We start from the raw sequence: 11,497 nt of genomic DNA on the forward strand, positions 1-11,497 counted from the left end.
TTTGGTACACTTAGTTGTAGTACTGGTACACTTTACCGTCGACGTAGATGGTACACTTAGTTGTAGTGTTGGTACACTTATCGGTCGACGTATATGAAATCGATTCGTTAGATTAAGTTGGTAGAGGAATTTCTCTTTGATGATAGACTTTTGTTTTTAGCGCGTGTAGCGGCAAACGTAAAAGGGTGGGAAGATATTTATGGTAGACTAATGGCCTGTTGCGACAGATTTATGCGACAGCCTTCTCTCCTTACAGATATTTTTGGTATACTTTGTTTGTTTTTTGAAATAGTATTCGTAGTGTTGTGGTAGGCTTCTTGTACGTGGTAGATTTAGTAAGCAAGATTGACAGCTGTAAAGTCTTACCAGAATAACACGAATTTGTTTGAGCTGGCAAAGACAGTCTAGCGTTGCGATAGACTTATTGGAAGAAGATCTAAACACCTTTCCTGTTCTTTCGATCTATGGTGTTCATGTAATAAAGTTTGTAGCAGATTCATCAATCGTGTTCTGTTTGTCGGCCGGAGCAAACGTCTTTTTCCTACTCAGTTTCGTAAATCTTTCCTCTCGGTTCATCCATGGAAGAGCAAGATATCGTTTTGGCGTGTGGGAGGTGGAGGGTAGACAAAAAGTGATGGTTGTTTGATGTTGATACTAGGAAAGGGTGCAGGATTATAGTTGCCGATAAAGAAACAAAGTTTGAAGACTTTACTGCTATGGTGTACGATGACTTTGGTTTATGTGAAAGAACTTCCGCCATAAAGTTGAGCTATATGTTAGATAGATATAAAAAAGCGGATGTTATATGCCACCGGTGATTGTTTCGAATGGTCGGCAGTTTCAAAACTTTCTCAAACAGCATAGGAGTGAACTCATCCGGCTATGCGTTGAGATCGAAGTTAAATCTGGTGAAACCTTGTTCGAGGAAGTTAAACCGAAAACCCCAGAACCAACACCCAAGACCCCTCAAGTCGTTGTAGATGATTTCGTAGGCGTGGTAGAGGAAATGGGACAGAAAGATGATGAGTACGAGAGTCGGAAGGAAGACGGTGAAGATAATGTAGGAAATGATGTAGATGAAGATGAAGCAGATGACGAGGACAACAGTAGATTTGATTACTGTGACGACAGCGATGGTGCAAGTTCAGGGGATGAAGACTATCTGCTGTACTCCAACTTCGCCCCGGATGAAGCAGAGGAATCATTGGACGACGGACCTGGGGGTGGGTCTTGTATAGAGGAAAATGTGTGTAACACAGAATCAAATTAACGTACCCGCAAGACTAACTCTGCAGCTGATCCAATTGAGAAGGAGGTTCGCAAAATAGAAAACGGAGGTGGTGATATTGCTGTGGGGGATAAGTTTGATAGCAAAGAAACGTTGGTGGCACAGTTGAGGGTGCTGAGTGTATTAGATAAATATGATTACAATGTACGATATTCAACGCCCATTTTGTTAATCGTTGAGTGTTGGGTAAAAGGTTGTAAATGGAGAATACGGGCTTCAACCATGGGTGATTCGCCGGTGTTTCATATTCGCAAATATTGTCGTGAACATACTTGCTCTGTTACGGAACGATATGGCCGTAGTCGTAATGATAAACCACCAATCCTAGCTCAATTATACAAGGATTATGTTGGTGGTGTTGCAGGTTCTGTTGTGCCAAATCTTGTTGGGGATGGGCTCAACCTACGATATGGTGTACAGGTTGGCTACTGGAATACTTTAATATGTTTGTTTTATGGTTGGCTCTGTGTATGTGATGGTCTATAGGGTGTACAAACAGATCGTAGCTTAAGTTTGTTGGGTTTGTCAGAAATTAGTTGATTTTATGGCCTGCACTGCACATATATATAATTCGATCTTGTTGATATTGTTTAGTGCTGATGTCTTTTACTAACCATTTTCATATAATAGCTTGGCTACTGGAAGGCACATCGTACACTTATAAAGGCGCGGGAGTATGTTAGGGGTACATCTGAAAGTGGATACGCTGAATTACCTGCATATTTATACAGGCTGAGGTCCTCTAATCCGGGGACCCTTACTAGACTGGTCGTTGATGCAGAAGACCGATTCAAGTATGTTTTCATTGCGATTGCTGGATGCATTAAGGGTTTCAGGTATATGCGGAAAGTTGTAGTTGTAGATGGAACCTTTTTGAAAGGTGAATTCAAAGGGACTCTTCTGATAGCGACAACACAAGATGGGAATTTTAATATTTTCCCTCTGGCGTATGCGGTTGTTGATACAGAGAACGACGTGTCGTGGGAATGGTTCTTTACTCAATTAAGTAGTGTAATTCCTGATGATGAAGAGCTTGCACTGATATCTGACCGGCATAAATCTATTGGTAAAGCTATCGCTAAAGTGTACCCCCTGGCAAGTCGAGGAATCTGCACTTATCATCTTCACAAGAATATTATCCTGAGATTTAGTGGGAGCGAAACATTCCGGCTGGTAAAAAAGCAGCTGCAGCATACCGTGTAGTTGATTTCGAATAAATCTTCCAGCAAATCCAAGAAGCGAATCCGCAACTGCATGCTTACTTGGTGCATGCAGATGTAACCTAGTGGAGCAGGGCGCACTTTCCTGGTGATAGGTACAACTTCACCACGAGCAACATTGCAGAATCGCTAAACAAAGTACTGAATCCTGCGAGAGCCTATCCCATTGTAGAATTATTAGAAGATGTTCGGAATATGTTGACATGTTGGTTTGCTACAAGGAGAAAACAAGCTGCCGCAATGCCAACTTTACTCACCAAAGAAGTGGAGAACCTGTTACAGGTGTGACATTCATTAACATATCCATCGATATATATGTTAACGAAAGGCCTGGAAAATGTTAGTGGATATGTTGTGTTGTTTTAGTTATATGAACTTACGCTTTCATTTACTCATAGGCACATATTGGACATTCAAGGCGTCTAAAGGTTCAAGAAATTGATGAAGATCGATTTGAAGTAAATGGTGGTACCTCAACGCATGTTGTCAATCTAAGGTATAAGAGGTGTTCATGTAGGCGTTTTGATCTAGAGAGGATGCCATGCATACATGCTATCACAGCCGCATATACGGCCAACGTATCAGTTATAAACCAGCACCATCCATACTTCCGCAGAGACAGCCTCTACAGTGGGTATGCGGAGGCGATAATGCCGATAGATACATCCTGCATCGTTCCTACTAATATTACACCGTCCAGATGTAAACCGCCTTTTGTTAGGAATCCTCCAGGAAGGCCAAAGATGTCGAAGATGAAGTCTTTTGTCGAGGTTGCGTTGGAGACGAAGCGGCCCCGCAAACAGCATGCTTGTTCTCAGTGCAACAGGTTGGCCACAACCGTACAATATGTCCAGCTAATACGTAGTGCATGGGCGACAATAGATGTGTTATCTTTTCTTGGCGTGAGGATAATACTCTTTTTTCCTAAGTGCCAACATAGCTTTTTGTAATGATGGACCTTTTTAATTTCTAAGCCCACATTGCTGTTTAACTATAATTGTTGGAGAAATTGTCCCCGGCTGTCCTAGTTGGGCCTATTACTCGTGTGGGCTTTTTAGAAATATGAAGCAAACGGGTTTTTGTTTGAATAAGAAGCTTAGAAAAGCGAAATATATCTGTTTGTGTACTTTATATGGTCCATTAGAGAGGACATAATGCGATGGAAGGATAGTGTTGACATGTACACTTATCGTAGATAACTATTGTTATGTACGTACATATATTACAGAGTACTAAATTTTATATTTTGTTGACAAAACATAACCATATATTATCCAGAATCAGCGTAACATTGGGTTCACTCAAAAGTACAAACACACCGGGGAAAAAAAAAGTTAATAAATTGCATAAATCTGTGGCAGTTCTTTAAATATGCTAAACTCCCTAAGCCCTCCCTTTCGCCCATCTAGTTCCTTTCTTCTCAAGGTACTGCATTCTCCCCTACGTGCTCCATTATATGTTCTATATAGTAATGTCCAGCGTTTTCAGATCTGCGGTAAATATAGAAAGTGTATTAACGTTTTACAGTATATACAATTAGATATTTTAATAGGAAAACAAACAGCTGACATCGCCTTGTGATGTTCCATTCCCTCGAAATCTGGTTTTATATAGATTTGCGAAGAGGCAAGGAGCACCTACAGAACATTTACAAAATTAGATGTATATGGTTTCACAAGGCTAGTTTCCTTATCTGATCTATCAAATCGAACATACCTTCGTAGCTTCCAACCTTCCAGAACCGCAAAATACAAAAGACGGGTTCGGATGTAAAAGTAAGATGACACCCGAGTGCTTCCCAAGCATTTATGAAGCGAGCAGCATAATCATCTAGGGCACGACACTTGAGGGTTTCATTCCTACAATTTTCCCATGTTAACATAGAACGGGAATAGGAAAAAACTTTAAATGTAAATGTATTGAAAAGGTAGCACAAATCTCCTTTACCTCCCATTCAGTAGGGTGAGGACAACTTCATTGGCCGCATTTGCCCCCTCGAGCAATCTTCTGTCTTCCACCCCAACTACACACCCACAGACATCTGATTCGGGGTAGACACATACTTTAAACGTTACGACCTATGTATTTTGATATGAAATTGTCTACTAACCTATTTATTTAGTATCAGGCCTAAAAACTAGTGATAATCACAAATATATTGATTTGCAAACGTTTTTTAACGTTGTTTCAAACGATTTGTGTAATTGAAAATTGAAGATAAGCGTACCGAATGATATGGGATGGGTAATTCTCCCTCGAGATATATCATCCAAATCCTCGAAACGGAAGTAGTGTTTTTGATTCACCGGTGAGAACAGGCCCATCGTCGACTCATCAGTAAATTTGATTTGGAAAGGATGATGTGTATTCCTCTCCCTAAGTGTTGGCTGGATGACCTTGAAAATCCTAATTTCATACCAATCACCATCATAGATATACTTTCTCATTTTCTTGTAGGTCTCTGGTAAAAACGCCACCTCGATTGTGTTACCCTATAAATTGCATATCAATTGTGTTTAAGGCAACTGGTAGGTTAAGAAAGAACCTCGTGCAAAAATTTTACAAAGTAAAATGGACTAACCTGTGTATCAGCAAGGAGCAGAACCCGCTTTTGAAAGAACTCAGTAACAAACCACGAATTCAAGACCTTCGCTTGGATACACCAATTCGTTCTTCCTGGTCTAAGATCAGCGATGGCATCAACTCTAAACTCCATGGTTTTCTCTGATAATTTCCAGTTAATAGTTTTTCCACTGGGTTTGGAAAGGAGACAGGGAGATGCTACTTAAATAAAACAAAGCGTCACCACTGGTAGTTGTGTCTTACTAGCGAGTCTCTCTCTCTCTCCTTCTCTAATAAGCGCGACTCTTTGCTTTCTTTTAAATTGTTTTTTTCTCAGTAAGTCCAATGTAATTTTTTAATTTTTAAATGGGGCCTCAACTCAAAGCAATTTTTAAAACGAATCCTTATCTGAAAAAAAATTTTTAAAATGAGGCCTTTCAAAAGAAACTAACTCTTAAATTGAGGCCTTATTATTAAGAAAATAACCAAAAAATCCTTACCGAATGGGCTTACTAAAATTGAGGCCCGATACCTATGTATCATAGGGATGTGTACACATCCGACTTCACCAACCGAATGCACAGTTGTAACAAAACAATACATTACTCGTACCAAACGTAAGCAGCCATGTACCCAAACACACTTTTTTGTACATACACAATAGGCAGATATATCAATTGTGTATAGTTGTTTTGCAAGATATAACAGTAAAAAAGGAAAGGATAACTAGAAGAGAAAACCATGATTAAAAAACCATGGAAAAATAACTAGAAGAGAACCATGGAAACAAAAGGCCGGATTCAATGCGCGTACACCCTATGACGTAGATATTAGTACGGCGTTTATAACAGAAGACATTTAGATGAAATGTTTAGGGCGAAACATCTAAAGAGATAATATAACTAAAGGATCTCGGATATAGATTTCGCCAACCACCAAAGGCCGCAATTGTTGCACACCATGTCATAGTCTCGATACTTGAGAGAGTACAAACCATGCTCCAATAAACACAATTTAGCACATTCCGGAGAAGGGATCAAAGGGGCAATCAGATAGACGAATGTATCCTTGTACATGTTTTCTCGCGCCGTCTGATATCTACCCAGCAACATGAACAACTCCCTGCCCAAAATCCTTGTTTGAGTTGTATTTAGATGGTAGTGGTATGCAAAAAACAGGTAAAGATAATGACCCGCCATGTCGAGGTTCCCATGTAACATAGAAAAAACCCACATGCTAGTGTGGCATCATCTTCTGCGGGTACGTTACGAGTTAGAAGTGCAATACCTCCCTCAATGTCGCTTTCCTCGGCAACAACCCGGAGACCTTCGTAATAGATTGCCTTCTTGTTCCCAGCGTCAATGTAATGACCCTCACCAAGAGTAGAAATTTTAAAACAAAAAGGTCGAGGAAATGGGACGGAAAAGACCTAAGAAAGAAGAAGAAGGAAAATAAAGGTGAATGACCCAAGGAAGTCCGAAGGAATATTGGTGAGTCGGAGAATGGCCGAGCCAAGACAGAAGTACCGGACGCACGGTCGAGACCCTAAAATTTACCGAGACAAGTGGTCGAGAAAACTTGTCGGGAAGGTCAAGAAAATTGGTCGAGAAAACTTGTCGGGAAGGTCGAGAAAATTGGTCGAAGAAATCCGTTAAGAAGGTCGAGAAAACTCGTCGAGGGAATCCGTCGAGAAGACCCGAGAAAGTTGTCGAGAGCTCGAGGGAGTTGCCGAGTACTCGAGAAAATTGTCGAGAGCTCGAGGGAATCTGCCGATGACCCAAGAAATTGTCGAGACATCCGAGATGCGTAGTCGAAGTTGCCCGAGACGTATCGCCGAGGCGTACTGTCCGAATTGCCCGAGAGTTGCCGAGTGTTGCCGAGCGGAGTGTCCGAACGGTCGAGAAAATGACCTGAATGAGTCGAGAACTCCCAGAGAGAATGTCCAAGGTGCTGGACGAGGGATTGAGTAATTGTGAGGAAATTACTCTTTCCTCAAAATTTCGACCAATGAGAATTGAGGAAAGTGGGAGATTACATTAATCAAGGTGAAGTTAGTGGGAAGAATTAAAAATTCAAGGAGATTAAGGAAGTGAGTGGAGGATTAACCTAATCAAGGAGATTAAGTATTATGGTGGAATCCTATTGGCCAAGAGCTAACCCTAATGTGCCATTAAGCAACATGCACTAATGGAAGGGTTTACATGCACTAATAGAAGAGAGTTAGTGAGATTTTTGGCGATCCTTGATTGGGAGTGAGACGCACGCTCGACATGCAAGGGGGGAGAGCGCCATTTGTCAAGAAGCACTAAGGGAAGAGAGGAGAGTTTGAGCCTATAAATAGAGGGTGTGGGATCTCATTCTCTCATTTTCTCTCATTTCCCAAATTTTCTTAAGTCCTTAAGCTCCCTTTCTCACCTAAAAAAAAATCAAGAGGAATCAAGAGAGTTATTGAGAGAAAGATCAAGAGTGATCGAGAGCGAGATCGAAGAAGAGTTGGTGGTACGAGAACGGTCAAGAGGCGGGAAGCTGTTGACGCGGAGATTGTCTGATCGAGTGGTGCAGTGAAGTCCGGGTAATCATCATCGACGCGTAAAGGTGGGACTGTGGTAAGCATGTAGAGTCGTTGCATGTGGTTGTGGTTAAAGTTTGTTGCATGCATGCGAGAATGAGGTAATTTGCATGGTGAATAAGGGGGATTCACTTGATATGCGGTTAAAGAAGAAAGTGGGTGAAGTACGAAGTAAAACTCTTAAAATTTGGTTTAAGAGTTGCATGCATGATTGAACCTAGAGGGTTTTGAAACTGATAAGTCTTGTTTAAAGATCGGGTTCATACCTGACTTAGCGAGTGAAGTATTATGCATTTTAAGGCATAATATTGGTTGAAGATGGTCGCATGCATGATTTGAACTTAAGGGTTTGAGTGGTTGAAGCGGTTGGACTTGCATGCAAATTTTGGTCTTAAGAGACTTAAATGATTAAGCGGTTAGCTTACATTCATGAATTGGACTTAAGGGATTTAAGTGGTTAAAGCAACTGGACCTACATGCGTAAAGTGGACTTAAGGATTTGAGTGGTTTGAGTATAAACGGTTGCATGCATATAGAACTTGTTGCATTGATTTGCTTAAGTTGATTATATTGTTTGCATGCATGAAGAATAATCTTAAGTTGCTTGGTTTATTTTCCAGCTTCTTGTTGATTATTGCATGTTGATTTTCTCGCGTGATTTCATGCTAACGAGCTTGATGAATCATCGCTTGAATTTATGGTGGTGTGTGTGGATGTAGCCTAGCCTCTTGAATTTGTTTCTCGAGTCTTGGCTAGGTTAGTGTGTCGATATTTCTGTTTCCGAAAGTGTAGGTCACGCGTGAGTTCCCAACGACCACTCACGCGGGAACCATGTTACGGCTGGCTAGCTACCAGCGTAACCGCTACATGACGATGTAGCTATTGATGGGTTCATGCCGGAGAACTTTGTGGTCTCGGCATGGGAAGTTTTGGAACGGAACAGATTATCGAAGGGCCCTAGGTGTAAAGAGTCTAGAGTATTCAAGTGTCCCTTGTTTATGTCTAGTCGTCTTTGCATGTTGTTGTGTGATGTCTAAGAGTCTGGTGTTAAGACGTCTTAGTCAATTGCGTGTGGGGAGATACGAGTCTACGACTCAATTGATTTCTTTTGTTCCCTTAAAGTTGTTTCTGCCTAAGGTGGCGAGTTGAGACCGTATGAGATAGATCGCGGTGATCTAACCTCTCTTGCATGGATGTTGGTTGTAAGCTGAAAGCTTCCGCTATGGCTTCTGTTGCGTTGCTTTGATGTAGTTTGCTAGCTGTTGTGGCTTGCTAGCTTTCTTTGATTGCCGGGTAGTCGGCTTGGGGAGAGTAGTATCCTGTTTAGGATAGAAGGGGTACCCAGACTCACTGAGTAATCTTAGATTACTCATGTCTCATTTGTTGTGGTTTTGCAGGGAAGCCTAAGTGAGTCTAGAGCCGGAGCAAACGTTAGGGTACCGGATAGGGTTTTCTTGTGTTTCTTGTAAAACCCTATATTTTCTTAAACGAATAAGTGTAAAGTTTTCCGACTATCTATATATATTGCTTTGATGATATATTTTCGATGAAATATTTTATTAAAGTAATATATTCGGTTTTCAGGAAAGCATGGCAAGTTGCAAATGGTACACGGCCTTGTCTGGGCCAACACAACGCACCAGGCCGCAAGGGTTGAAAAGCCTAAGTAACCTCGGTTGCGGGTGGGATTGTGCTAGGGAGGACCAGTCGGAAAGTCTGCAGCTTCCGTCCCTCGACCGGATCACCTTGGTGCAATTCCGCAAGTGGCGTCCCGTGGCTGTCCAATGGGCTTCGTGGTCATAGTACGGTTCGGGGGCGTTACAACGGTGGTATCAGAGCGGTGTTTTCGAACCCGCGAGCACTTGTGCATTTCAATGTTTTATTGAGTAATGTGTCGCAAGAGCATGAAATTTTATCCGGTCGTTTGCTTGTCTAGTCTAAGTGGAACCTTAGAATGAACTAAGCATCTGACCTTGTTTCTTGCGGGTTTAAGAATGTATTCAGGTGATTCAGGTTGCGGAGACGGTTCAGGGGATGAGGGGCCGAGGCATGAGGATTGTGGGCATCACAATGGGTATTTGTCGACAAGTCCGATAGTGGTCAAGGACCAAATGATTTGAATGATTGGGATGAGGACGGGGTGTTCGATGCGGCCGACACCAGTTGGTCTGTCGAGACCGATCCATCCGAGTGTTTAGATGAAACGGGGGAAGTGGAAACTGATCGGGAGGATCAGACTGTTGGGTTGGAAATTGGAGAGCCGAGCCGTCTTCAAGTTCGAATGGACGCGCAAGGCAAGTTTGAAACTCTACCTGTTAGAGATCATGGAGAGGCGGAGGTGGAGCTCGCCAAAAGATTACAGAAGTTGCTGTTGGATCTTGTGGAAGATCAGTCCGACGATGTTAGTCCCGAGGAGCACTTGAGGGAGTACCCGGAGACAGTCGAGAAGATTCTAAATTTCTTGACAGATGGGTATGTGCCGGAGGAAGGAGGCAATGCTAGTAGTGCAGGAGTGGTACCCGAGACCGGAGGCACTAGCGGTGCGGAACAGCCTGGGGAGGAGAGACCCGAGGCGGTTACGAGAATCCTATTTATGCTGGATGAGACGCGCTCACCAGAGAGAACTAACGAGGACGATGGGAAAGTCGCTGTACCGGAGAGAGAGGATGAAATTGAGATTGAACCCATAGTGCCGGAGGCCGAGAGAGAAAGGGATGAAGGTAATGGAGACTTTTGGTCCGAAGAACCTATGTCAAGAAGGGAGAGAATTGTGGAGGTGATCGATATTCTATCTGAAACAACCGACCCCTTTTTTTTTTAATAAATAAATAATAAATAATAATATAATTAAATAACTACAACTAGTGGTCCCATACCCACTAGCCACCTAACCACATTCACAATCCAACAGCGGAACCACATACCAATAAATATCCAATAAAACAATATCCAATAACCAAATAAGTAATATCCAGCATTAATCCCAAACAGCATAAATCAAACAACCAGCAATCCTAACAATGCTCTAAGACTCAATTCTAGCAACCTAACAATGCCAGATAACCATACAATCAAGTCCCTAGAACATCCTCCTCTTCATTGCCTTTGATTCCACGATCACACTTTGCCTTTACCTGCACCACAAACACAAATTGAGATGCATGAGTATTTGATAAACACTCAGTGAGGCAATCCTCCCATCTACTGGGCTATACACACAAGCAATAAGATCTCTACATGCCACAAACAACAATCAATAAAACAAACCAGGCAATATACATAGCATGCAACGTCCATCGTAACTGAACAAGGGGTGTCGACCGACACCAGATGGTGTCGATCGACACTGACTATCTGGTGTCGACCGACACCAAACTGGTGTCGACCGACACCCTGCCCGACACTCCCGAAAACCCTAGTTTGCATCCACCGACACCTCCACATGGCATCATTCGACACTCGCTAAAGTCCCGAGCCGTCCTCGCGTTGGTGTCGACCGACACCCCAACTGGTGTCGACCAACACCGATGCCGAGCAGCGATTTCCCTCGATCAGAAACTCCGAATCTCGCCTCCAAGCTTCTCCAATCCGCTCCTTGCACTCCCAGAAGCCAAACCCAGCCCAGACAGCAACGAAATAACATAGAGAACTCAAAGAAACAACCACATAAGCACCAAATCACATAGAATCTAGAGATCTTAGCTTAGATAAGCCATGGTCATGCACTCACCTCTTCCAAGAAGATTCTGACCAACAAGAACGAATTCCCTCACTCCTAGCAAGCTTCTAACACCTCCCCAGCCTTAGATCTCCCAAGAACAGCAAGGAATCTCTCAATCTCTTCCCAAAAGCTCAAGA

At 42.5% G+C, this 11,497-nt stretch overlaps 2 protein-coding genes across 2 annotated transcripts; one reads left to right on the forward strand and one right to left on the reverse strand.

Moving 5' to 3' along the window:
* Positions 1 to 805: 805 nt before the first annotated feature.
* On the forward strand, positions 806 to 3,707 carry LOC147923629 (uncharacterized). Its single transcript, XM_087496499.1, has 6 exons — positions 806 to 1,232; positions 1,296 to 1,708; positions 1,919 to 2,461; positions 2,575 to 2,790; positions 2,907 to 3,334; positions 3,653 to 3,707. Exons 1-6 carry the CDS (start codon positions 806 to 808, stop codon positions 3,705 to 3,707), a joined length of 2,082 nt encoding a protein of 693 aa, XP_087352625.1.
* Positions 3,708 to 3,928: 221 nt separating this feature from the next.
* Positions 3,929 to 5,224, reverse strand: LOC104759664 (uncharacterized). Its single transcript, XM_087496500.1, has 6 exons — positions 5,090 to 5,224; positions 4,736 to 5,000; positions 4,456 to 4,549; positions 4,241 to 4,367; positions 4,078 to 4,145; positions 3,929 to 3,998 (listed from the first exon to the last, which is right to left on the reverse strand). Exons 1-6 carry the CDS (start codon positions 5,222 to 5,224, stop codon positions 3,929 to 3,931), a joined length of 759 nt encoding a protein of 252 aa, XP_087352626.1.
* Between the last annotated feature and the right edge of the window lie 6,273 nt (positions 5,225 to 11,497).

Source organism: Camelina sativa, chromosome 17 (genome assembly GCF_030686135.1).
Source record: "Camelina sativa cultivar CO46 ecotype springtype chromosome 17, ASM3068613v1".
Taxonomy (NCBI): domain Eukaryota; kingdom Viridiplantae; phylum Streptophyta; class Magnoliopsida; order Brassicales; family Brassicaceae; genus Camelina; species Camelina sativa.

Excerpts from the sequence above, each read along its gene's own strand:
- LOC147923629 (XM_087496499.1), top strand. The coding sequence starts at position 806 with ATGCCACCGGTGATTGTTTCGAATGGTCGGCAGTTTCAAAACTTTCTC. Across the intron at positions 1,233-1,295 it reads CGGACCTGGGGGTGGGTCTT|CTGATCCAATTGAGAAGGAG; the intron begins GTATAGAGGAAA and ends CTAACTCTGCAG. Across the intron at positions 2,462-2,574 it reads GGAGCGAAACATTCCGGCTG|TGGAGCAGGGCGCACTTTCC; the intron begins GTAAAAAAGCAG and ends GATGTAACCTAG.
- LOC104759664 (XM_087496500.1), bottom strand. The coding sequence starts at position 5,224 with ATGGAGTTTAGAGTTGATGCCATCGCTGATCTTAGACCAGGAAGAACG. Across the intron at positions 5,001-5,089 it reads TGCTCCTTGCTGATACACAG|GGTAACACAATCGAGGTGGC; the intron begins GTTAGTCCATTT and ends TGCAATTTATAG. Across the intron at positions 3,999-4,077 it reads ATGGAACATCACAAGGCGAT|ATCTGAAAACGCTGGACATT; the intron begins GTCAGCTGTTTG and ends TATTTACCGCAG.